Raw genomic sequence first — 26,041 nt, 5'->3', positions numbered from 1 at the left:
TGTCTTTCTGTGGCCAAGCAGAAACCCCAAACCTCTTCCAGGGGCTTTGCCGGGGGGCTGCAAAGGTCAGGGAACGTGTTGGAGGATGCATTTGTGCTGGTCCGTGCTGGGGTGCAGGACCCCATGGCTGCTGCTTCTCCCTTGGGGCCGAAAGCAACTTCTGCCGCTTGCTCATGCCTTGGTTTCCCCATCTGTGCAAAACCAGGAGGAGATATTTTTCCCCAGAGATGCTCAGCAAGAGGTGTCTTGTTGCTGGGGCAAGGCTTAGGAACGGCAATCCTGGGGGTCTTGCGCTCTCTGCTGGGGCTGCCCACGTGTGCTCCTCACTGTGGAGTGGCTGCAAAGGTTGAAATGCTGCTGCAGCCCCCAGGGAGCAGGGCAGCACCTTGCTCTGCCCCACTAGCACCCACCTGAGCACCGCTAAATGGCTCAAGCGACGTGGCGCAGAGCTGCCCCATCCATCACTAAAGGCATTGCAGGTACCAGCAAGCACCTTCAAAAGTCCCTGCACCTGGGAGGAGATCCCCTCTTGCCCCCAGCAGCATTTTCAGGCTTGCTGCCGCCCTCCTGACCGGTCTGACGGCCCGGACCGTTTTGCTGCAGCTGGGGAGGGGGGAGCTGGTCCTTGGCAGCCTCCTTGTCGGCAGCACGGGTGCCAGGAGGGCGAATCCTGCCAAGCAGAACGTGAAATACCAGCTACAGCCGCCCCCGTGCATCGGCCCCGCAGGGGCTGTTGGGGTGCAGAAACAGCACGGGTGTGCTGGGCTGGGGGGGTGGCTTGGGCTGCTTCCAGGGAGCACCCAAGGGTGCTGGTGTTCTGGGGGAGCACAGCCCCTCGGTTGGTACCAGGTGCCCCGTCTCCAGGGCTCTGCAGAAAGCATGGTGAGATGCCACCTGGAGAGCAGGGCACTGCCATCGGTGGAAGGAACTGGAGGTACCTGGGGCAGCAAGGAGGTAGCTCAGGTCAGGGTGTGATCCTGTAACGGGCTGAGTATCTCTAACTCCCTGCTTTGCTGTCAGAGGCTGCGGCAGCACTGATGCCCCAAGGCATCCCATTTCTGACCCTTACACCCCAGTGTCTGCATCCAGCTGAGCCCAGCTGCACATAACTGCTGGAGCTGTTTGCTCCGCTCTTTGGGGGAAGGTGGCCTGTGACACCCATCTGCAGAGGTGACACGGCCACCCACGTGGGACCCCGGGCTTCAGCACTGGCTTCAGGATGTGTCCTCCTGGCACGTGCAGTACAATGTCCTTGCTGTACCCGCAGTGTTGACCGTTTCCCTGCCGTGCTGCCCTTGCAACACCCCTTGGGTGCTGTCTAGCCAAGTGAATGTCACCCGTCCCAGCCCCTGTGTTTCTTCTTCCACGCACAGACGGACCTGTACTCGGGTGCCCTCTTCGTACAAGTCTGCCTGGGCTGGGACCTTTACCTCTCCACTGTCCTGATGCTGCTGGTCACGGGGCTCTACACCATTGCGGGTAGGTTGCTCAGCATCTGCTGGCCTCAATCTTTCTTCTTTGGTTGAACCACACCACTTACACTCCTGCTTTTATTCTATATATATATATATATATTTTTTTTTTTTTGCTCCTGGAAGGTCTTTGGGGATTTATACTAATGGGGTTCATATTCCCTGCCCTATCCAGCCACTATCTGAGCATCAGCTCAGACAATGACTCAATGCATGACCCCTCCTTTGTCATTATGGCTTTTCATTTGTAATAACTCCTCCTCCATCATGTAGTTAAATGCTTTCTTGTGTGTGTACCTATTTGTAACAGCAATAATCAGGGCTTTTCCTATTACAGGACTATTACTATGGAATCTACAATCTGAGAGCCCTTTACCCAACTCATTTCCTTCCCACTTGCCCTGCCTGCAATGCAACTTGCTGCCCTCCCTCTGCAAAGCTTTCAGGAATATTTCCTGCCTGTGCTTCCCTGTTGTGGGACCAGCTATTTTTGTGGACGGTCAATCCATAAGGTTCTTCTGTGATCCAGAGGAGAAGAGGGTTTGGAGCTGGAGTTGGAAATTGTGGGTTCCTGGCTTGCAGTCCCTCTCTCGGACCGCAGGACCGTGTATCCCTGCCAGCCCTTTAGGTTATTATTTTGGCTGGGACCTTCCCTTCCCTGGTAGTGCCAGTGGAGACACCCGGCAGTAAATTCTCCCTCACTATCTCGTCCCAGCCATCAAAACGGGAAACAGTTTAAGTATATCCGAAACATGGTGGATTTTGCAAGGCTTTGGTTTTAAGCAAATCCCATCTCAGTTTTTTTCCTGCCCACAAGGCTTGTGAAGTAAGGCATTTCAGCGTGAGCTCAGGCAGAGGGTGTGATCATTGCATCACCCTGATCCTGAGAACATCTCTCCAAATCCCAGTCATGGCTGGGGAGGGTGCAGCCCTGAATTCCTGGGATGTGACTAGGTGACTGGGGTTGAAACTGGTTCAATTTTTGACCCATTTTCTCTAGCTCCGCTACTTTTTAATACTTTTTTAGTGTGTGCTGAGTAATTGTTTTCTGGCTAGGTAAGCAGGTCCTGGGTTTGCAACAGGTCCGGAGGGAGAGCTTGGGATGGAAAGGGAGAAATGCTGCTGGCTGGATGGCCAAGGGGGACCCCGCTAAGCATCAGGTGCTGGAAAAATAAAACCGTAGGGTTGGGAGGAGAGCTGAGGGATGTACGAAGGGGAGAGCCGGTATGATGTTAGGGAGAGGTGGGATGAATGATGAGATCAACATCCTGAATGCCATCAGCTTGCTAGAGCATCCGAAGAGCCAGGGCTGGGGCTGGCCGGCATCCTCCCAACTGCGTGGGGACGTGGGGCTGCATCCCTCCCCTCCGGCCATCCCTCGGCTCCCCTTCCGTGCCCCAGGTGAGATTGCAGCCCCCGTGGCTATCGGCTGCTCCCCCCACCCCGTCTGCGGGGGATGCTGTCGCCCCTCGACACCAGACCCACCGAGGAGCCGTTCCCCCTTCACGCTCCCACTTGCAGCCCCCCATCACCGCAGCGTCGGCACGACAAGGCAGGTGACAGGCACGTCCCCGCGGGCGCGGGCAGCTTTATTGGGGCTTCATGGCCGAGCTGAGCCCGAAGCTGGCAGCGCTCCCGACGCTGTGCATCGCTCTCGTGCAGGGGGGTTGGCGGCCGTCATCTACACCGATGCGCTGCAGACGCTCATCATGGTCCTCGGAGCCATCGTGCTGGCGGTGAAAGGTAAGAGCTGGGACGGCACAGATCCTCCTTTCAGGGGGACCTTCTCTCCCCACTCGGGCGGTCTTGGAAATAAATAAGAAGACAGTCTGAGCACTTCGGTGGCCAAGATGCCCAGCAGGACTTTGGCCCATAGCAATCGCCTAAAGAAAGTCTGCGGTCCCCCTGTGTCCCCTCTGCTTCCCCTACATGCCTTTCGTCTGGGTGACGATGCCATGAAGCATCCCTCTGGTCTCCCATGTGGGGCTGTCCCCAGCACTGGTGACCCTCCCGTGGTCATCGCTGCTCTGCATGTTTGCCTCTAGTCCATGCGCTCCGAGAGACTGATCAAGCATTTGACAGCAAAGCAGCGTTTCCAGTTTTGCTCCAGGAAACTTGCAGCAGCATTGCGGTGGGGTCTTCAGATGGGATCCCACCGCACGGGGACACGCATGGCAGAAGGTGGTGCCGGTACGAGGCACGGCTGCAGGGGTTTGCCTGGGGACGCAGAGCACGGTGCCGTGCCTTCCTCCTGGTTGGAGCGAGCAGGGTTTATCACCAGTCCTTTCTGAACACTCAGCACTGTTGTGTCTCCGTACATTTAACCGCAGAGTACCCTTGCAAGGCTGGGAGCTTTCATCAGCCTTGTTCTGCCATCGGGGCTCTTGGCCCTGAGGAGTAGGAGGCAAAAAGTCAGGTCCCAGCTTCAAAGGCAGGCGTTTAACTACAGAGGACGATTTCCAGAGGCACTCCTGAGATGATTTCCACCATCTCCTGGAGAAGTCTGCTTAGGCGGGCAGGTAGGAAAGGCTTTGACCCAGTGTCGCACAGGAGCTCTGCTGTGGAGGTGGGAGCAGCTCCAAACCTGCAGGCAGCCCGGTCCCGCGGCTGCTCCCCTGTGCAAAAGCAGAGCTTGCTCCTGGGCGAGCCCTGTACGCAGCAAGATATATTTACAAAAACCAAATGAAAGGACAGATACTTCCTGGAAAAGTGACAATAATACTAACTAACCCAGCAGAAGCAAGGAGCTGCGCCGGGCAGAGGAGCACGTTGCCTGTCCAAGCAGATCTGAGCGGCGGCCGCAGCCTTTGCGTTAGACGAGGTGCTTGGACGTTGCTGATCATTGTCTGAAGCTGTAGTTGGCCATAGGGCTCTCTGCGGCTTGTGTCTGGTAAGCTTGGCTGGGTGCAGCAACTCAGAGCCAGACTAGGAGGGCAGGTAGGCAAGGTCTGGAAAATCCCCTCCGGAGACTGCAGAGCCCAGCTTTTTTTGGTTTTGCCAACCTGCAAGCGTGGCATGGTGTGTGCAGGGAGGTGAGGGTGCTTGGGAGAGGGACTGATCCAGGGGAGCAAAAAGACAAGCTGCTGGTCACAACATTTTTTTTCCTCAGGTCTTGGGAGACCTCAGGACCTGGAGACTGGTATGCCTCAAGGGTGCTGGGTTTTCTCCAGCTCTTGTCAAGCTCATCTAATAAAGGATACTCTCCATGTTTGACCTTGTTCGTATCTTCAGACGGTGACAGCTGCAGCAGTGATGCTAATGCTCATCTGCTAAGCTGCGATCACTCTGGGTCTGCTCTACCTGGACCATTGTCTCCCCTGCTGCTGCTGAAGGGACGAAAAAACATATTGCTTGGCTCCAAGGTTGCATCTCCCGAGGGAGAGCAGGAGGGTTGTGCAAATCTTCTTGGGTGTGATGCTGGGCAGAGTCAGATAACAAGCGGGTGCAAGACCGAGGGGTTGTAGACAAATCACTTCGCTTAACAGAGAGCTTGGTGGCTGTTTCAGTGAGTGGCGGTGCTGGTGGTGGCTCTGCTAGTCTCCAGCACCGTGGATAACAGAGACTGTGCCATCCTGCACCCTACTTGGCATTCACCGCAGGGATGTTAATCCTGCCGGAGCCCGCAGGCTGCAGCCTGGCATCTGCAGGCTGAGCTCCAGCTGCCTTGAGGTTTTTGCTCCGCTCTTCTGTCTCAGCAGGCGTAGGTGTCGTGACTTGCTGGCGAACACCTTTGGGAAGGGAGCAGGCCCACACCCCCGGGCGCGAATCTCCGCTTTCAGCACTCGCCCTCTGCCTCTGGAGAGCCTTTGTTGGTGCCCAACACCCATGCAAAGCTTGGGAGTAGCCGGTGCCTGGATAAACCAAGCGCTGGAGGGTGGCCAGGGCTGCTTGCACAAGGGCAGGAGAAGCTTACAAATGCTGACTCCCCGTGAAATACGGGGGCCGGTTTGCAAACGGCAGGGGGGGCAAGGTGGATGATGCCCCTTTGCAAACTCCCCAAAAGCCTCAGGTCAGGGGGATGCCCTGGGATGGGGACAGGGCTGCAGGTCGGTGATGGAAACGGCAGGGCTGCAGGGAGAGGGCTGTCCTCGGGCGGGAGGGAACAGAGCAGGACGGGTGTTTTGGAAATCGGGATGTGCTTAAGCTGGCACTTGATGGCAATCCCAGTGTCCAGCACCCAACGCCTGAGGGCTTTGCTCTTGGTCTAAAGACAGCAGCACTCGTGGACACTGTCCTGCAGGATGGCAGCTTCTCAGGAGCACGTTCTCACCCCACGCTGCTGTGATGGAGGGGGCCAAGCTGAGGGTCCGGACCGCAGCGCATGGACGGGGGCAGAAGGGATGGAGGATGCGACAGCTGGACCACACTGGGGGAAAGGCACCCAGGGATGCTTGGAAGTCTTGCTTTGAGTCTCCCCTCCGTGAGACCCACGGAGGCCCTGGAGCCTCCTCTCTTCTCCTGAGCATCAGCAGCTGCCGTGGGTATGGAGGTGCCAACGCACCTCCCCGCTTATCTCCTCCACGGCCGCTGCGTGGGTGGCCGCGGCTCATGGGGGGAGCGGGGCGGGTGCCTCCCATCCCTCCCTCCTCTGAAAAACGATGCCTCTGGCTCCAAAATTTTCTTGCTGGAGGTACAAGGGGAGCTGCAAGGAGCGTTCAGCCCGTGCCCCCCCAGGAGCAGGGAAGCAGTGGGGGGCCAGGGCAGAGCCCCGGGGCCGGTTGGCAGCTGCTGCCGGGGGCTGGCGGCCGCGGTACGGGCAGGAGGAGCACCAAGGCAGCTGCCAAGGGCTCGGAGGCTCGCTTGCTTGGGCTTGTTCATGGCATGTGCTCCTCAGCAGGGCTCAGGCTAAGACCCAGACCTTGGATCCCATTTCCTAGGAAAAATGCAGTGAAGGTCTTTTTTGTTTGTTTTTTTTTTTTTTGTTTGTTTGTTTGTTTGGGTTTTTTTTTGTTTGGGTTTTTTTTTTTTTTTTTTTTTTTTTTTCACTGGTTGCTGGAGGTTTGGGGGTGGAGCCGCATGGGGGCTACTAGGGAAATGCTCGGAGGGGTAGAAAACTTTTGGCCGGACACTTGTGCCAGGCCCCTTGAACTGTAGTATATCAAGTCAAAGGCTACCTAATCTTTCATTTTAATAGTCCTAGGTGAGTTTCCCCTGCTCTGGGACTGGGGAGCTTTAATAAACAGGTTGCTTTTACAGTACAAGGTCAAAAGAGGTGGGTCCCTTGAGGAGCCTTTATCCCAGGACACAGGTCACCCTCCTAAGGGAGGGCGGACTGTAATGGGACCTGCTGTGCAAAATGTTGATAGAAGTCTCTTAAATAACTAGAAGAAAACACGATCGATCACAAACGAGCCCTTCCTCTCTGGGCAGCACTTCTGAGTTAATGAGTTGGCGAGCGTTTTGCCAGCTGATCTCATGGGCCACTGGGTTTTGCTCGACTAACCAGCCTCCTCCAATGATGCTTTCCAGCTTTTAATGAGATCGGAGGTTACCCCAACTTGGAAGAGGCCTATTTAAAAGCCGTGCCATCCAAGATTGTTCCCAACACTACCTGCCACCTGCCCAGAGCCGATGCAATGCACCTCTTCCGAGACCCAGTCTCTGGAGATCTGCCCTGGACCGGGATGACTTTCGGGCTGTCTATCATGGCCACGTGGTACTGGTGCACCGACCAGGTAAATGTAAACAAGAATCCCCCTGCCCCATGTAACACGGCGTTGCCTGAGGTCCAGGCACGCTCTACTACTGCTCTCGCCCTGGAAGTCCACCTGCATCAGCACCTAGTGGTCCTTCTGGCTGGTGGTCTCGGGGGGCTTCTTTTTGGAGTCAATAGAAGCACCTGGGGCTCCCGCAACCCTGTTCTTGAGGTGCTTGGACTGGGACAGTTTGGAGAGCGGGATGCCAAGGGGTGTCCTCATCTCCTCGGTTGTCTTCTGGCTTTCCGGCAAGGAGGTTAAACGTTTGCTTGATGCTCTGGTGTTGCTTGGTGAGAGGTGGCCGGGCTGCGTGGGCTTGCTGGGGCTGAAGGCTTTGCTCTGCCAGTAGGGCTGGCTGCCTGCAATGGTCTTTTTGGGTTCGGCTCCATCCCCTCTGTATTTGGTGGCCCCGGAGGGTTTCTCTTGTGTCGGGGAGCAGGAGACCTCCTTGCCTTGTTCTCTGCCTGCGGGGTTCCTGGGTCGGTAGCGGTAGATGTGCGTCCCCTGTTTGTTAAAAAGCAGAGAAAGAGATGAGCTACTGCTGTTGTAAGGTTGCTGTTCCCCTGCAAGGACACACCTTCCCACGCTTGTGCCACGGACTTGGTCCTCATGGACAAATCCCTCCGCCACTTGGTGTACTCCCTTGCCCCAACTCTTCTGAGACCGGTGGCAGCTCAAAACTGCCTCGAGTCTTAACTATTGCTGCTCCTCTGATTTCTTGCTCTGGCAACGCACTGTCCTGCACATCGCAGCAGCTCAGCGGCCGCTTCCCGAGCGGCCCCAGCAGCCCGGAGGCTGTCCTGAGCCAAGTCACCGCTGCCTGGAGATCCAGGACCACGGATGCCAGCGGCATCTCAACACCACCTCTCCAGCAGCAGCCTGAACACCCATCTTAATCATCTAAGCGCTCATTGCAGGCCCAGAGAGCATTCAGTCATCCAGACCCAACCTGTGGGATTAGGTGGCTACCAAGATTAGATGAAAGGATGGAGGGTTGGGAGAGGAGGTGGGATCAGGAGACAACAGTGAGCTGCAACACCACTGCGGGGGTGGCTCTGATTAGCTGGGTTGAGAGACACGTTTGGATTGGGTCTGAGCACCATTAATCTTAATTCTGGACTGAGTAAGGCCTTAACGCATGGCTGTGGTCACCAGATATTTATCTTCCTCTCCGGGCGTGTCCGCGCAGCAATCTGGAGGTGTGATTGCACCCTGTGCAGACGTTACCCGGGTGAGATTGGATCTAGCGAGCGCAGGTGCTGATGGCAGGACCAGCCGGGGCTGGGAGGCTGCAGAGCCGGCTGCACCCAACCGCCCTGCCTCTGCCGTGACCCCCGCCGTGCCGCCAGCACCGCCATCTCCGCCGTGCTGTTGGCATCATCCCGGTGTTCAGTCATTTAGTCCCAATGTCCCGATGGTCTCTCTGGTCCTTGAGTAGACACCTCCTGCTTTGACCAGGAGGGCTGCGTTAAAGCAGTTTAGCTTAGGTAATGATAGATTGATTTAACTAGATTGCTTAAAATCAGTGCTAGGGTCTGAGATGTCTTTGGGTGAGAAGGACTAAGGGTGATTTAGCTCCTCTCCCTGCAAGGTCATCACGTGCCTGATGTGGTGCACACGGTGCCTGAGCTGGGTGGTGGGTCCTGAGGGTCCTGACATGCTCTGGCTCTCGGGCAGAAGTTAAACCACGGCTTCCCCGAGCATCCCACCCCAGGAACCGGCACCAGTGGCATGAGCCAGTGCTTGCTCAGGAGCGGCCGAATCCTGGTGGGTACCGAGCACTTCTCTGTAAGCCTTTTGGGAGAGGCTGAGCTCTTTTAAAGTCGGCATTTCCTATGGAGTTGCCTGTTTAAGAGAGCTTGCCTCAAAGCCCAAGGGCTGGCTGTATCGTGGATGGACATGGCTTGGCCAGAGTTTTGAGGTGTGATGGTTTGAGCAGTGTGGGTGGTGGAGTTGTGGTAGGAAGAGGCTGGACTCGGTGTCCGTTTCATTGTGGGCACTTTTTGGGGAGGAGGTGGAAAAGAAGGGGCAAGAGGGAAGAGGATGGTGGTGGGGAATGGTTAATACTGGCAGGAGGATGTGCCGCTGTGGTCGTACTGGGCTTTTGTGGTGCTATGGCGTAACACCGACCCGTTGCTGGTCTGGAGAGAAACCCAGCCCGTGGGTTGGGTACACAGCTTCGCTGCGTTTGGGCCTGATGCCCAGTGGCTCCAGCGTTTTGGAGATGCTTGGGACGCAGTTTGGCAAGGAGGAGGCTGATGTGGAATAGGAGGCATTGGTGGCTGCTCAGCCGTCCTGCCCGGCTCTCCCACAGGTCATCGTCCAGCGGTCGCTCTCTGCTAAGAGCCTGAGTCACGCCAAGGCCGGCTCCATCTTGGCCAGCTACCTGAAGATGCTACCCTTGTTCGTTATCATCATGCCGGGGATGATCAGCAGGGTCCTGTACCCAGGTAAGGGCCTCGCCATGCGGATGCGGAGCTGGCAGGGTGCGTATTTTGCCCGTCACTAAGTGCTGAATGGGAGAGGGGCTTGTCTGGAAACCTCTGCTCCGCACAGACCTGGGGGGTCTGCAGGAGGGAGAGGGACAGGAGAGGACCTGAGTGTGCCCGGTGCTCTCCTTGTACCTGCCGTGCATCAGCCAACGCTACTGTACTCTATTAACCGTGCAGCCGGGTGAACAGGGTTGCATGAATTTAGGCAAGGCAATGCTCCAGGGATAACTTGGCTGCTGTGTTCTCAATGTGATGGAAAACATGATGTTTGCCCAGAGTGAGCCTCCGCCTGCGTTTTGGGCTACACTGGGCTACGGGCCAGCACATAAGAAATGTGGACCCAGAATAAAAATATTTGGTGGGTGTTGATGGCGATTCCTGTTGGATTTGAGGTTTCTAGAGAGTTAATTGAGGACTGCTTTGGTTTATTATTTTTACACATGGGAGAAATTATTCTCTGCACATTTCCATCGGCTGAGCGCTGGCTTTCCTAACCCTGATGGTGTGTTAATTATCTGCCTTTCATCAAAGGGCCGGAACAAGTTATTGCAGGAACACCAACGTACCCAGCCACTCTGAGCAAGGTGGCACCCGGGACCTGGGTCACAGAGCATCAAAGGGCTTGGTGCTCCTTGCCCTGCTTGGCTCTGCAGGGTGCAAGGGGATAGTTGATGTGCGAGGATTAAAACCCTGCTCTGAGCTCTGTGCCACTGGCTGGGAAGGGAGAAGCAAGTGGACTCTGGGCTAGTAAATTTAATTCCCTGTAAATACAGATTAGATGCTCGGCTGGGATAACCTCAGGTGGCTTCAGTGATTTTAGCTGCTGATTTAGCCCTGGGGGTTTGAATGCCTCAAAAACAGGGGGTTGGGAGCCTTGAGGAACCAAAATGCTTGGTAGTGGTGTAAGAGGCTGCAGCGCCTGGCTGGATATAGGAGATTGACCCTCTGATCCCCCTGCCTGGACGGGGTGATGCTCCTGTCGCGGCGGGGATGCTGGCGTGCACCCCGTGCTCCAGCAGCGAGGATGCTGGTGTGCACCCTGTGGTCTTGCAGCAGGGTGCTGTCATGCGTCCTGGTGCGGTGACAAGGTCTGGCATCACTCGTGGATCAGCCATGAAGCTGCTGACTGCAATGCTCGCCCACAGAGGTTGCTGTCCCTGTTTCTCTGCTGTCTTGCTCTGCCTAATTATGTGTCCGAATGCTTTTACTTTGATGCTAATCACCTTTGCAAGGAGCTAGAAAACAAGCCTGAGAAGGACACGCCTGCACGCACAGTCTGTCCCTGGCTGGGCATGATGCCACTGCTGATGGGCTGTGAGATGGAGCCCGTACAGCTCCGTACGGCTGTGCCTGGAGCTGCTGGGCTCTGTCCCACAGCCTGATGCCATGGGATAACCTTTAATTCCTGAAAACCTCCCTTTTACGAGCTGTTCCCATTGCACTCTCAGACACCAAGAGCTGTGGCATGGCCACCACCTTCCTGACCAAGAGCACCTCTTGGGTGACTCCTACCATCGCCGCGTGTAGGGCGTTATTCTCCCCTATGGGAAGTCTGATCTCAGCATCTAGGACGCGACACCAAAGCTAGGGATGACACCACGCCTTGGCTGAGCTGGCTGGGTCACCTCCACGTTTGCAACCTTTGTAGGGTGGAGAAAAATAGGGAAGGTTATAGCAAAAAGTCCTACCTGCGCGGCGCTGCTGGGGTAGGAGCTGTTGCCATCCAGGATGGTGCGGGGCAGCACGCATCTAATCTCCACAGCGTTGCTCCTTCTCTTCATCATGTCCTCCACACGGACATGCTTGAGGGATGGGAGGCTCCCCAGGGGGCTGAGGAAGGTCCCCCGGCTGATGTGAGGGTCACTGAGCTTCCTCTGCATGGGAAGGATCTCCCCGTTGTGGGTGACGTCCGAGTTGGTTCGCCGGAGCGGCCCGTAGCGATCCCTCACCTCCAAGTACTCGTCTGAGATGGAGGAGGCGTTGGAGCGGCGGTAGCTGTGGTCAGCAGAGCTGCTGGAGTAGCTCTCCTGGTCACTGAGAGTGATGTACTCCTCTTCCTCCTCCTCCTCCTCTTCTCCCAGCCCGTTGTGGGCGCAGGGAGGCCCTTTGTCCTCCTGTGGTCCTGCCACCAGCCGGTCTGGCTGGAGATGGCAGGTCTCCGTTGAAGCTCTGTTGGGGTTCTCCTCCGGTTCCTGCTTTACACCCACGTGGTCGGCCAGCAGTGGCTGTGTGTCACCCTCCGGGGCAGTGCCGCTGTCGCAGGGCGTAATGACTTTGGTCATGAGGACGCCAACAGGGATGGTCCTTGGCTTTGGAACCGGGGGCTTGATGTCCTCCAGTGTCTCCTCCGGTGGCTTCAAGCGGTGGCCCAACGGTGAAGCAGCAAACGTTCCTGCTTGCTTCGTTGCCCAGCTGGCGCCTTCGATGGGGCTGGTAGCAGGGGCTGCAGGAGCTTCCATGGGGGTCTGTGGGGTCTGTCTTTGGCAGGGGGACACCAGAAGTGGCTCTCTGTCTGAGTTTTTCTTGGCCTCCATCTCCCTGTTCTTCAGCATCTGCCGGTGCTGGGCGCTGGCCTGGGAGACGTCGCAGACTTTGATGCGGTTCATCTGCGAGAGCTTCACGTTCTTTATCTTGGGGTCAATAATGTTGATGTAGCCCAAGACTTCGCTCCCAGGCTCGGGGTCAGGCTCGACCCAAGTGGGCAGATAGTCAAACATGTTGGCTTTCTCCAGATTCAGGAGGCCGGGGTGGATGAGCAGGGAGAGGTCCGCCACATCGCCGTGCCTGTCACCCGCCTGGCCCTCAGGCAGGGCTTTGCCTTTGTTGTCTGTCTTCTGGTTTTTGTCCTGGTTCTCGGATGAAGTCTTGCTGATCTGGTCAGCGCTCTTGGCCTTCACCAGGGCGTATTTAGGGTTTATCAGCTTCTTCACCACGGCGTTGGCGGGGGTCACCGGCACGACGGAGGGCAGTGTTACGGGCTCGGGTTCAGGCTCTTCACCCATGGAGATGGACTTGAGGCTCACCCCCTTGGACATGAGGTAGAGCTCCTGGAACTGCTTGTCGAACGCCTCCACCACTTGGCCCGAGAGGACCGTGATGACGTTTCGGTCTGTCCTTGCAGCAGACCAGGTGAAGCTGGAACAGAAACACATTGGAAACTCTCTGAGCACTCGCTGGTAAATAACACGCCTCTCCCAAACCCTGGCTTTCCCTGGGGGATTGATGGTGCTAGCAGGGACATGATCTCACTGTAAACATTAATAATAATGAGATGGAAGAAATAGCTCTCATCCCAAATTAGAATGAAGGATTGAAGTCTTGAGCACACTGGAACTTGAAGTAAAAATAAAAGACATTTGCTGTGGGCCAGTTAGTTTTTCCCTTTAGTGTTGGCTACTTTGCCTTTCTCAGTTTGGGTTAGTTAAGAAAAGCAACTCATAAATGGATGTGGTTTTTGTTGTGGCCAGAAAGTAGGAAAGGTTTCAGTTCCATGTTTATGAAACTCGTCTTTTAGAGCTGAAAAGCTTACTGAGACTGATCTATTTGTACCAAACTAAGTTTTCATTTGGACAAATTGGAAAATACTTTGGGTAGGAAATGTTTAACTGGAAAAGCTGAGGTCAATGTGAGAGCTAGGGCTGGCTGCGGTTTGGTGCTTTTGTCCTTCCTTGTGCTCGTCACATCCACTGGCAGAAGCACTTGTTGTGTCCCACCACCTCCGGGAAGGAGGGGTGTCCTAGACCTGGCTGTGGGGTGGTGAGGACCCCTTGGGTCCCACTCCACATCTCAGGCTGGCCTTGCAAAATCATCTCCCAGTTTAGGAGGAGGGGAGCAAGTCTGGGACGGGGTCCTGGGGCCATGCTGGGCCAGAGACCAGGACTTGGACCACGTGGGTCCACATCGGTCCTTTGACCAACACCTCCATGGAGTGGGCAAGAGGAGACGCTGCTGATTACCTGTAGGATCCACACATGGCCCGGTCCCCATCCACAAACATGAACTTCTGGGCCAAAGCCCCTTTGAACTTGGTGGCCGAGCGTGTGAAAAACTCTGTCCCCCCCGTGCTCCGGACTCGCAGGTTCTGCAAAGCAAAGGCAGAGGCATGAGTGGGAGCAGAAGCAAAGGGCTGGTCTTCAGAGCATCGTTCACCCCTCCATCGATGCCCCCGTGGGTGCTCCACAGCCCCTCTGAGGACTGGGAAACATTCTTCATGGCCAGCTTAGAGGTGGCCACAGCGATGGGAAGATAAAATAACTTGCCCGAGGCCACGCAGCAAACAATGGACTCAAGAATTTCCTGCTTTGCCCGTGTGTTGGACAGTGTTTTCTACCTCTTGAACTCGACGCTGCCTGCGTCCGTGGGTGAGCAGCGTGGGACAGTGCTGCCAAATGCTTTCCATCTCCTGCGATCTATGCAAATGCCACCAGGGGAGAGGTGATTTTTCACCTCCACCGCAGCGGGAGATGTACAAGGGGTTTTAGGGAGAGGTGGTGACCCTAGGACACCGCACGCGGACCCGATGGCAGTGGGCTTGTCCTCCACCAGGCTCCCCCCTTGCTATGCTCCTAAATCTGAGCATCTAGCCCTGTTTTTAGGGGTGGGTGGGGAAAAGAAAAGACGGTGGGGCAACATCTTTTCACCCCCAGGAAACGAAACTAGGAGACGTGGGCCAAAAAGGACACGCAGGTCCTTGCGGAGGTGGCTGGGGAGCGGGGTGTCCTCCCCCCAGGGAGCCTGGGCACAGAGGGGCAGCCCTGGCTCTGAGAAAATGTTTTTTAACTTCAGTCTGGCTCGTGTCTCCGTGCATCTGTGGAGAGCACCAGCATATTTTTGCAGCTGAGCAGATAGCATCTTTCACTGTAAATGGTCTCCCTTGGGTGGGGAGAAAATATTTTCTTATGAAAGCACCTGCATTCCTCCTGTTCCTGCTGGGATGTTGGTAATGCCATTGCTAAAGGCACTGTGTCGTCACTAGGTCGTGCCCTCCATGGTTGTTTTTTGTTGTGTGGTGGTTTTTTTTTTTTTTTTTTTTTTTTTTTTTTTTTAAAAACCACCAAAAGTCTTTGTCTTCCCCACTTCCAGCCTTCCTTATCTGCTTCCCTGGGGTCTGCTCTCTCCCTGTAGACCATGACCTGGCACAGCCCTAAGCCTGGGTGCAAGCCGAGCTTGGGTACCCCTGGTCTGCTCTGGTGTACCTGGCAGGAGGGGCGGTGATTCAACACTGGTTTTAGCAAGATGCAAAAGTAAAGACTTTCCTGACTGGCTTTCCAGGGAAGTTTTACACACTGAGTGGAGAAGTTTGGGCGTTTTTTTTTTTTGGTGCATTTGATTTTTTTTCTAGCGTTCACCTTTTTCCCTGGTGTGGCTGGGGGGAAACCGATGCTGAGCACCCCAGTGTCTGGCAGCGGGCAGCACTGGGGGTGCTGGGGGCTGGTTGGCAAGCAGGTTGGGGTGGCAATTCCCATCCTTGTCCTATGTTATCCCTACACATGGGGCTGCTGAGAGAGTGGTAGTGCGTGGGTTGCACAGTAGCCGGCTGCTGGGTAACACTTGCACCCAAGGCTGAGCCCTCTGCCCATCACCAGCCTGGGCATCCCGGGCGCGCAGCTCTCCCAGGGCATCAACCTCTCCCGCTCAGAGCCAAACTTTTGCACAAAGACACAAAGCAGCCGTGGGTTTTTCTCGGGTAACACCCAGGGGAACAAAGCTCCCCAGAAGCAAGGTGCTGGTTACCTTTCCCTTCCTCCTCGCTCCCGGCGTATCGCTGCTGTTAAGTAAGATCTGTTTATTTAATCTCTCCCAAGACGAGCGCGCAGCCCAGCGCGATGGCCGGCTGCCGAGCCCGGGATGGGGTGAATCACTCCCCAAGCACTCCCCGTTGCTCAACGAAGCGACCGCCTTGCCCAAGCCAGCTTGCTAATTGTGAAGCGCAGAAGGCACCCAGATAACGATGTATGTTTTGTTAGCATCTCCTGGCTTACGAAGCAGCTCCCAGACACTGCCCTAGTTTCCTCACAGCCTCCTGCCCTGCTGCATCCCATGCCAGCAAACTGGCTGTAGTATGTGGCAAATCCCAACTTCTAGACATTTGCCGAGCTCTGCAGATGTTCTCCTGCTTTTCCAGTCCTGCCACCGGGCTGCTAATGCATTAAAACACCAGCGTGCGTCAGCTCTGGCTTTTCTGGTCTCGGAGCAGCAGCAATCTGCAGGATACCAGACTCTCCAGGGAGTTTGGATGCGGGTAAAGCTCAGCTGAGTCTGCTTTAATTGTTGTGAGCAGCAATTAAGCAGGGCCGGCGGGCTCGGCGGCTGGGGAAGGCGTGAGGCTCGGCCGGCTAGTGCTTGTGGCTTCCCGGGCTGGGGGTCCCCGAGTTTCCCCCCTCCCCGTATCCCGGTCCCGCTCCAGCCCGGTGTGAAGGTGTCGTGGCTCCTACGTGTTCCTGCTCAGCCGGGGGGGGGTTCGCCCTCACCGTAAGCAAATTTGGCGAGCTTGCCCAGGCATGGGCCTTCCCGCCAGCCATTTGGCAGCCAGCGCGCGCGGCCGGGTGACGTCAGGCGCAGAAACATCGCTTTTTCTGCCAAGCAACAGGCGAGGCCGAGCCGCTCGCAGCCGGCGGGTGAAGAACAGCCAGGAGAGGGGTGTCTGCAAGCCCCGAAGTGAAACCGCTGGGCTGCTCCGGCGTGTTTGCGTCTGATGCTGGCGATGGGAAACGCGGTGCCCAGCCAAGAGCCCAGTTCCCGCGGCTGGAGCGAGGGTCCCCGCTCCGCTGCTGCCGAGGCTGCTATAACTCCCTGCCCTCTCCTGTGCCCCTTCGTCTTCCTCTGCTTTTGCACAAACACCGTGCCAGGTGATTTTTCTCTGTACCCCTGCCCGCACAGGGATGTGTAAGGGGTTTGGGGCACTTTGGGCTGGGGACCGAGTCCCTGTGTTGCCAGGCATCGCCCGCGCTGCTTTATCTTCCCTCGTTTCAGACAGGATTCGTGCACAGGAGCGATGTCACGTGCAGCTGCCAGCACCTCCGGGGCCGGCCGAACACGGCGTGTGCGGGCAAATCGGTGCCGCTGGTGCGCTGCCCGGCGCGGGCGAGAGCGGTGAGGGCATCCTTGGCAGCTGCCAGGGCCGCGGGCAGCGTGGGTGCCTCCCTGCTTCGCTCCCGGCTCCGTGCTGGGGCGGAGGCTCCAGAAAAGGGGAAAATCGAGTTTTTTAATTCCAGCCTTTAGACTTGAGGGAAAGCCCGAAAGCAAAGAGAACCGGCCGGCGGCTGCTCCTGCCGGTCCTGCCCCTGGGGCAGGAGCAGGCATGGGGCTGGTGACAGCGCGGATCCGGCCCTGGCAGAGCGTCTGCCTCTCGCGCCTTCTCTCTTGCCGGCTTGTTCACTGGGACAAACTGAGCACGTAGGTTTGCCCTGGGCTTTGCAGTGCCCTGCTCGAGTCGTGCCCACCCTTGTGGGGCTGCAGCTCCCTGAACACCTCGCTGCCCCAAAGCCAGCCCCGGCTGGGTACCAGCAGCCCCCCGGGCTTTCTGCATCCAGCTTTGCTGGGTGGAAATCCACATCCCCATCTCTCATCCATTCCCCTCCCTCCTGCTGCTCCTGGATTTGGTCATCACCTTCAGATTTGGCTACAGGACACATGGACTAAACTCAGGTAGCACTGCCCAAAGTTTGATCCCCCCAAGACAGGAGGGAGCAGGGCTGATAACTCTGATTATCTCCCTGCATCGGAGGAGGTTACCCAGCCCCAGCCCTTTCGGGCCATCCTTACCTTCAAGTGTCCGGCGTGCATCTGCGCTCGCTCGCACATCTGAAGGAAGTGCTTCACGTTGGTCTCATCCAAAATGATGTAGACTCCCACTTTCCTCTTGAAGCCTGCATCCAGGAGGTCCTTGAAGATGTCTACATCGGTGAACATGTCCATGACCACTGCGATGACCTGGAGAGGGGAGAAGAGAGATGAGTCTGGGTAGCATGGCCGTGTGACAGCCCCAAGATATAGCCGGTGATTGTTTTGTGAGAGCCGAAGCAACGTGCTCTGTCTCTAGGAGGTCGGGATTTGGTGTGGGGGGAGCCCAGGCTCCCCCCTTGGCTCCAGCCAGCCTGAGGGTGGAAAGGAAGAGTCCCCAGTCCCGTTCCTCTGCTGTCACTACGGGAGGTTTGGTCTCTGGTGGTGGCCTGTAGCATAATACACTTGTGAAAAATTGATTTCTGAGGGTGTATCTAACTTTGTTGCCTTTCACAAGCTCTGCAAGTTTCAGAGTCCAGTTTCGGGTTGAGAAGTTTGGTGTTCCTTTGCTATCGGCACTGCCTGCGGCCCCATCACGGGGAGCACCAGAAACCTGCAAAGCAATAATGTGTGTCTCTGTCCGAGGGCACGTTGCATGGGGTGGTTGCTGTCTCTGGGGTTATCATGCATGCTTGTGCTGACAGAAACCGTATGAAAAATAGCTAAAAGTGACTCTAAGCTTGATAGAAAGTATCTGGATACTCCTGAGGTGCATTCAGGGGCTGAAATAACTTTTAATACCTTTTAAAAAACAGGCCTGGGTGCGAGCTGACGAGGTTGCTTAAAAGCAGCCAGGAGTTTGCAGCTCCCGGTGCCTGCAACCGGCTGCTGTTCCAAGCCCAGGCTGCTGCTAGCAGCGATGGGGTTGGGTTTAAGGTTAGCTCTCCACTGTGAGGCCAGAGCAGAGCACCAGGGGCAGGCGGTCGTTCTGTTATCAGGGCTGCTGACGTCCCTTTTGGTCTCGCTGCCCAGCCCTTGCGTGGCCGGGAGCCTGCCGGGTGCTCGGGGTGTTGCTCCTGCTGCGCAGCATCCCTCCTTTCTCCCAGGCTGTACGAAAGCGGAGCGGAGCCGGGACAATGGTGCCAGCACCCTGTGCAGTGACAGTAAGGTTTGGTGACAGTAAGGTTTGGCGACGGTAAGGTTTGGCACATGGCAACGTCACCGTTCTTTGCAAACCGGAGCTGCATTTTTACCCAGGGCGTTTGCTGCTGGGGCAAGTCCCAAGTGTGATAGGAATACATATCTGCGCCGTGTCCAGCTGCACTGGGATTTTTGCTGGGGTGGCTGCCTAAGCACCAAAGTTCACTCCACGCCTGTGGATTTTGCTTTCCTGGAGATTGCATCGCCCATGATGCAATGGTGAGCAGCAGCAGTGCCTACAGCCCAGCTGAGCCTCTTGATGCAATCCCTGGGGTAGCAAACGGGCAGCGCAGTCCCACAGCCGTGTCTGCCTCCCCTCATCCCGCACAGGGTGGCAACGGCCCTGCAGGAAAGCGGCTTGTCATCTGGGCACTGGCATTGTCATCGTCCCGTGCTTGGAAAACCATCGGTGCCCCCATCTCTGGGGCTGTTCCTGGAAGGCGCCCTGGGTCAGGGGGAGATGGGTGCTCTCAGCCCTTCGCCCTTCCAGGAGGGCTCCGCTGGACACGGCGTGTGGCCGAGCTGGGGGGGACACCAGCATGGGAACGTGCCCGCTGTGGGGTGACACAGGGAGACCCTGGGATGCTCCTCCCTCAGGAGGGAAGGGATCAGGGTGGTGCTGGGAGCTTGCACACTCAGGCACGTCCAGTCCGGGGCTCTCAAAGCACCAAGCTGCCTTTTAATTAGTTTTGTGTCACAGGAGGTGGAGAGGTCTAATTAGGAAGAGGATCGTGCATTATGACACTGCTGGCTCTTCCCTTCCTTTTCTGCAGGCGATGGGGTGAGGAGCGAAGCTGCGTGGGGAGCCCCAGCCCGCGCCGTCTCTGATGCTGCCCCGACCTCCCTAAGCCCAGCCACACACAAGCGTTTCGGGAGGTGCCAGTAAGCCGAGTGAGAGGCGACTTTACAGCTCTGCCACTTGATTTTAACTGAATTCCCTTTTATCCTCACCCCACAGCCTCTCAACAGGTTTTGCCATGAAAGGATAAATCCTCACTCCCTTGTGCATCCGCTCGTGTGTTTTGAACGTCCTCCTTGTCCTGGTGGGGAAACTGAGGCAGAAAACCAGGTGACCGCTTTGCATAGGTTGCCCAGTGGGGCTGCGCTTGTCTTGCCAACGATGTAAAGTGGGACAGGTTCAAAGCTACTCTTAAAGCTTAGGGCTTGGCTTTTCCATTTACAGCAAGTAACTGGGGAGGAGCTGTGCTGTCTGCTGCAAGTCCTGGGTGAGGGGCACCTGAGCTGGGATGGCGTCTCCCGGGGTCGAGGAGGTGGGTTTGGTGGCAGATGCTTTGCTCCCATCTCTGACACCGATGCTCCCTGCAGCCGTGGTCATGTCACTTTGCCTGTGCTCTGCGTTTTCTCCGGGGGAAGTTGAGGGCTTATAAACTGGGGATGAGAATAGTATTGGCCTTCATTTTGGGAGGAAAAGGGCATTTTCCCACTGTGGTCCTGGCATTCCCAAGGGTTTGGGTCGCTGCTATGACTCTGAAGATGGGAAGGTGCTTTGCAGGGACGCGGGCAGGGCACGGTGAAGTCCCCCATCCCAAGCACCGCTTGCGTGGGGATGGTAAGCAGGCAGTGCACTGCAGGCAGTTGCCCAGGGTGCCTGGCTCAGGTAGTAGTGAGGCAGCCCAGGTCTCACCCACATTTTCAACCCGATTCCTCCTGCTCGGCTGGTGCATCCTGTCGCTGCTCAGCGCTTCTGCTTCCCTCCCTGCCGCGTCTTGCCTGCAGGACAGGCTTGGCCTCGGTTTGTCACCGGTATCTCATGCCAGCGTACCAACATGCTGCCCTGGCACAAAATAGGCCAGGAGAGTGAGGATGGTGCTGGCAGTGCTCCCAATGTGGTGACTGTCCAGGGACCGCAGGGGCAAAGTCTGCTGCTGGGATGCCCACGCTCAAACCTCGGCTGGGACTGGTTAGGTCTATGGCAAACCCAGGTACAGGGTTTAATCTGCAAAGAATGGAGGTCTGTCTGCTCCAGAGAAGTGAAATCCTGTGTGGTATTTGCTTCCCAGCCCAAGGAATGGGAGTGTCTGGAGCAAACCGTGCCATCCTGCCGCGGGGAGCGAGCTTGGCATCCTTGTCCCCATCACCTCTACCAGGGCAGCGCTCAGTGCCCTGCGTGCTCCGTGCTGGGAAGGTCCCTGGCAGCAGGAGAGCCGCACTTCTTCCCAAAGCCCCTTTGCCGCTGCGTCATCCCAGGAAGCTTTGCCATCCCTTTGCCATTCATCTGGAGGGTGCGGAGAAGAGCAGCCCCAAATCTACAGCCAGATGCTCCCAGCGCCCAAGCGGGTGATGGTTTTCTTCCCAGCGTCCCAGGAGCTGCCAAGATCCATTGGATGCAGCAGATGTACAGGTGCTGGGTCCCAACACCCCAAGGAGCGGTGAGCATTGCATCCCCTTGGACAGTGGGCAAATGATGTTGGAATTCTTCTGAATAGCTTTGATGAGCGCATAAACTGCAGGATCATGTTTTATAGAGGAAATTACAGCTCTTTATTAGCTCACTCTGAATCATCAGATAATGACTTTTGGGGCATACCACGTGGGCATTTAATAAATTAGGCAGGCACCAAGGCACAATTAGAGGAAGCGTGTTGGGATGAGGGAGAGGTGGGACAAGTAACATTAATAATTGCTCTCCCCTGTCGACCCTTTCATCCAGGAATGGCAGAAGGTTTTGTAAACAGTAATTAATAGGGCCTCCCAACCTTTGCTGGAAGTTGCTCAGGGTAATTATATCACCACAACCCCAACCTGGAACCTCAAGTGCAGAGAGGAGGTCAGACTCACTGCTGTCTCTGGTGGCTTTTGGCCAAGGTCAGTGTTTTCAGCATGCTGTAGTTTCTGGTCAGATAGAGCTAAAATCTAGGGAAGAAGAGAGGAGGGAGATCTTCCTCCCTACCCATCCTGTGAGATTTGCAGCCCGTGGGGATCCACATCGAGGGAGAGATGGCCGTGCCACAGCTGGACCTGGTGAAGGTCTCCAGGGTGAAGTCCGGTAGCACACCATGTCCCTGACCACCTCCATTTGCTGCCACAAAGATGGGGATTTGCTGGGAGAGCAGGGACGTGGCGACAGGATCCTGCCTCTCTTCTCTTCTATTTATTCCCAGAAAGAGGAGGGGATCATTTGCATCCCCTGCTCCAGCTCGCCTGCATTTGCCTCTCTGCAGAGCAAAGCAGAGGCTCTGAACTCAGCAGCGTTTGGCCTTGTTCCTGCAAGCAAATAGGTTCATCTGCACCATCAAAGGGGCCTCACATCTCAGCTCTTGGCTTCCTCGCCCCAGCTCTAAGCCGCCGTGAGCCTACCCGGTGTCAGCAGCGCTCACGTGGGCTCTGAACTTTCCTCAGCCAGGCTGTCTGTCAGGTGAACTTTGCTCTTCTGGCCACGAGACAGCGACCTGCGTGGAGGCGTTTGGTGTTCGGCATCTGAGAGCGTTTCAGACCGAGTGTCTCCGACAGCGGTGGGAGCAAGGGTCATCCTCTGGGATGCAGTACTGAAGCTCTCCCAAGCCTGTGCTCCTTCGCAGGCAGATGCAGAGCACTGCCGCTGCCCGGTGGGCTGGGACAATTCGGCAGGGATCTCCACAGGGTGGCCCAAGGGACACCGCAGGAAGGACAGGGCACGTGGCCAGCCTACGTGACATCTGATGGGGTGGCAGCCGGACCATCCCTCTGTCCGCTCTCGGCTTCCTCAGCCAAACCCCTTCACCGCCGAGCTGCTGTGAAGACCTTAAGCCTTGGCTGACATCTCTGGGTGCAGAGAAGGGTGGTCTAGCCCAGCGTCCCCACGCTTAGGAGCACCCACACCAGCGGTCATCTGGGTCCAGCTGCAGTAACTGCGATCCTCGTATACAGGGTGGGAGACCTCTGGAAGAACCCCACTTGTCAGACCCCGTAACTCCTGCCATCCCCAGACCCTGCAGACTGCAGGTTTGAAGCACGCACCCATCTCTACGTTTCCTGGCGTGCCATAAGCTCCAATCAGGCTCCTGCATGTCACCGGTGGTGTCACCACTTCTCATCCCACCGGTGGGGACCACCTGGACAAGGAGGCAGAGCCCAGCCCTGCTCACGGCGGGCATCAAGGTACCGGTGACAAGCACGGCAGCGTCGACCGTGGCCACGTCCCTGCGGCTTGGAGAGGCTCCAAGGAGAGGTGGGGATGGTGCAGGCAGCAGGGCCTGGCAGCTGCCTGACTCAACCGCCTGGCTCTGCTGAGCCAGAGGAGGGTGGTAGGATGACTCAGGAGATGCCGTTTATGTGGGGGCAGGCGCGAAGCGGTGAGTAAGCTAAGCCAGGCAGGAGCTGCAAGCCCGGGTCAGACGCAGCTGGAAAGACCCGAAGATGAGGCATTACTTGTAGCGGGGGAGTTCTCCCATCCTCCATCCCATGGGACTTCAACCCTCCCTTCCCTTTGCCCTCACTGCAAAGTCCTTCGGTGGGGAAAATGTCACAGGTAAGGACAGGTCACCTCGACTTTTGCTGCTGGGGCAAGTCCCGCCCCAGCACCCCAAGGTGACAGTGGCCAGAGATGGCTCCTGTCCACAGCGGAGCATCCCTGATCCCCTGCATCAGCTGTCCCTGTGAACCGGCTGCCTCGGACGCAGCGGGAGATCAGTTTTCCTGCCTGAGCCGGGTCTCTTTGTGCTCAGACCCCCGGCCCTCTGGTCCTGGAGAAGCTCTGACGGCTGCGTGCCACCAGGCTTCCCTCTCTCCTGCCAGGATCTGCGAACCCCAGCACCGTCCCTGGCCCCGGCACGGGGTTCTCTAGAGCCGGGTGGACCCGACACTTCCTAGCCTGTCTCCCCCTGCTCCATAGCCACCCTGGCAGGGTCTCCCCATTTTCCTGCTGGAGCATCCCCAGGGTCAGGATGTTCCTCCCTTGGAGCTGGATTTCTCAAGGAAGCGGATGCACAGAGCTCAAATGGCTTCAAAGCACTGCAAAACTAGCAGGTACTGACCTCTTCCGCACTTCCCAGCGGGGACTTGGTCACTGGGAAACACCAGCAACCTCTGCCCACCACCGCTGGCCTTCAACGCGTGCCATCGTCTCCCTCCTTCCCTGGTCCTCCTGCCCGTGACACCAGCCTGACGCCATCGCTCATGCACCCCAACTCCCTGCTCCTTGGTTTGATGCCACAGGGAGGACAAGCTTCAACCCAAATCCCCTCGGCATCTCCCCAGCCTTGTCCTGCACACCAGCTCATTGTTTTCCTCTTAAAGCCAGGATGAGGCCAGCTGGGAGCACCGCAGCAATCTCGGGCCAAACTTGACCCTCGTATACGTCAGTGCCAGACCGGCGGCTTTGGCTGCTTTGCCGCAGGGCTGAGTTTGGCTCCTCTGGTTCCTGCGTGTTGCCACATGCAGTCACACAGGGCTCTGGGAATAATGATCGCGGGTGCCTGGGACTGTGGGCTTGCAGCTGGGAAGCAGCTCAACCCATTTTTCTCCCCGGTGGTTTTTCCTGCAGCCCTGTAGGGACCCTGGGATTAATGATGCTGTCGTACGGATGATGGGAAGGGTCGCATTGCTCCCAAGGAGTGCTGGACCAGGCTAAGAGCATCTTCTGATCAGCAAAATCTGATCCCCAAATATTGATTACACTGACTGAACATGGAAAAACCCAAACACTTGACCCCGATGCCTTTGCTTGGGCAGAGCTCCCCGCAGGACAGGGATTGCCCGGCTGAGCAGGACTTTCGGATCTGTCCTCGGCGGGACAGCCTGGGGCAAATCCTGCCCCGTCCCCGCGGCGCACCTCACCTTCTGAGCCTGGCAGATCATCTTCCGCACCACCTCCTTGATGTGCGCTTGCCCTTCGATGGGTGGCTGCATGTAGACGGTGGCACGGGTGACCCCGCGGTAGGCGATGGTCTCGGGCCAGCCGAGGTCCAGCTGGGGGATGGAGCGGTCGGACCTCTGGGGCCAGTACTCCAGGGACGGAGCCACGTCCTGCTCGTCCCCTTGGCTGTTGCGATCGCCTTCGCTCTCCCCCGCGTTGCTGCCGTGGCGCGGGATGTACTCGGAGCCGGGGTCGTACGTCTCCAGCGTGTCCAGGATCTTCTTTAGCTCCAGCTCGGAGAGGAAGTCCCTGATGTTCTCCTTCTTCAGGACCTCATAGAAGGCGTCGGGGCCACGGGAGGCCAGTGCCTCCAGGGCCAGGCGTTGCTCCTCGCTGTAGAAGAACTCGGGCTTGGACTCGCTGGACCTCCAGTTTACGTGGCTGTCATCCAGGCACTGCACCTGGGAGAAAGCCATGGTGACCGCGCGCGCCGGTACGCTCTCCGAAGGGAGCTCTGTACCCCCAGTGAGCACCAGATATCAACAATAAATAAGGAATTAATTATTCCCCAGTCTTTACACAATTTGCTTGGCTTCGTCCTTCCCGGCTCGATGCACAGCTGGGGAAACCTGCCGCTCCCTTCTCCGCCGGCTCCTGCCACGCCGGAGCTCTTCTCCACCGGGGAGGAGGATTGAGTTTCTCGCTTGCTCCCGGCTCCGTGCAGCGAGAGGGCTCCGAGCGAGGAAAACCTGGAGCTTCCCACGGCCGGGGCTGTGCGACGGGGCTGTGCACCACCGGGAAGGTCCTCTACCTCCGGCTCCACGCTGTTCTCATCCTCCGCTCTTTCAAGACAACGATAATACCGGATAAAATAAGAAGTGGAAAACAAATGAACAAAAAATCGGCTTAATAAAGGACGGAGAAAAGCAGGATTTCTCGGCCCAGATGCCGTCCGTCGTTATCGTTCCTGGAGAACTGGGTCAGCCGGTGGGTTTCACGGCAGCGAACGTCTCCGTCAGCCTCTTGTGCATCGCCCTGGCTGGCAGGTCGATTATTTCGGGCTCCTGCCAGCGCGCAGTGCTGGGGCCGGACAGGTAACAGCAAGAAGTGAAAAGAGGAAAAGCAAAAGAGTGATTCATCACTCCGCCCTGCCCCACCTGCAGTCACATGCTGCCTTCACACATTCCCGGCCCTGCCCGCACATTAACTCTTTCGGCTGATGCCGTCCTCACACCTCCGTCCTGGACCGAGCATCCCCCGGGACCATGTGGGTGCAGGAGGTCGGTGGGCGGCTGGGGAGGGGTTTGGGTGTTTGTCTTAGAAAAAAAAAAAAAAAAAAACGAACCGGTTCTCCCCTGAAATCTCCCCCCCTCCCAGTGTGCCAGCTGGTAAGCCAATATTTTCCAGGAAAGCAGCTCTGCTTCGTGGTTAACTCCTCCTGTGCCGAGCGCAAGGACCTCTGTGCTAGTGTGGGAGCTCCAAGCCCAGGTGGGTCCGGGGAGCAGCACCGGGTCGGAGTTGCCATAAAGTTCCAAAGCTGCGCCAGGGGAGGTTTAGACTGGACTTTAGGAAGCATTTCTTTACTGCGAGGGTGGTCAAACACTGCAACAGGCTTCCTAGAGAGGTGCTCGATGCCACAAGCCTGTTTAAGAGGCATTTGGACAA

At 57.0% G+C, this 26,041-nt stretch overlaps 2 protein-coding genes across 3 annotated transcripts in view; one reads left to right on the top strand and one right to left on the bottom strand.

The window, feature by feature from the left end:
• SLC5A10 (solute carrier family 5 member 10) overlaps positions 1 to 26,041 on the top strand; it is a 41,829-nt gene that overhangs the window by 7,758 nt on the left and 8,030 nt on the right. For both annotated transcript variants that reach the window (XM_041120348.1, XM_041120347.1), the window contains exons 6-9: positions 1,374 to 1,479; positions 3,135 to 3,215; positions 6,942 to 7,147; positions 9,483 to 9,618. In XM_041120348.1, coding sequence (XP_040976282.1) covers positions 1,374 to 1,479; positions 3,135 to 3,215; positions 6,942 to 7,147; positions 9,483 to 9,618 — 529 coding nt within the window. The remainder of the gene's footprint in view (positions 1 to 1,373; positions 1,480 to 3,134; positions 3,216 to 6,941; positions 7,148 to 9,482; positions 9,619 to 26,041) is intronic.
• Positions 7,134 to 25,500, bottom strand: FAM83G (family with sequence similarity 83 member G). The gene is made up of 5 exons (XM_030002317.2): positions 24,358 to 25,500; positions 17,425 to 17,592; positions 13,617 to 13,741; positions 11,349 to 12,795; positions 7,134 to 7,672 (listed from the first exon to the last, which is right to left on the bottom strand). Exons 1-5 carry the CDS (start codon positions 24,850 to 24,852, stop codon positions 7,253 to 7,255), a joined length of 2,655 nt encoding a protein of 884 aa, XP_029858177.1. The 5' UTR covers positions 24,853 to 25,500; the 3' UTR covers positions 7,134 to 7,252.

Source organism: Aquila chrysaetos, chromosome 25 (genome assembly GCF_900496995.4).
Source record: "Aquila chrysaetos chrysaetos chromosome 25, bAquChr1.4, whole genome shotgun sequence".
NCBI lineage: Eukaryota > Metazoa > Chordata > Aves > Accipitriformes > Accipitridae > Aquila > Aquila chrysaetos.
Note: the sequence above shows the minus strand (reverse complement) of the source record. Positions and strands in the feature narration are given on the sequence as shown.

What these genes read in the sequence shown, in the direction of transcription:
- FAM83G (XM_030002317.2), bottom strand. Translation starts at nt 24,852, where the DNA reads ATGGCTTTCTCCCAGGTGCAGTGCCTGGATGACAGCCACGTAAACTGG. An exon ending in TGATCTGCCAGGCTCAGAAG is followed by an intron (nt 17,593 to 24,357) that starts GTGAGGTGCGCC and finishes TCCCCTCTCCAG; the next exon opens with GTCATCGCAGTGGTCATGGA. An exon ending in TGCACGCCGGACACTTGAAG is followed by an intron (nt 13,742 to 17,424) that starts GTAAGGATGGCC and finishes TTTGCTTTGCAG; the next exon opens with AACCTGCGAGTCCGGAGCAC.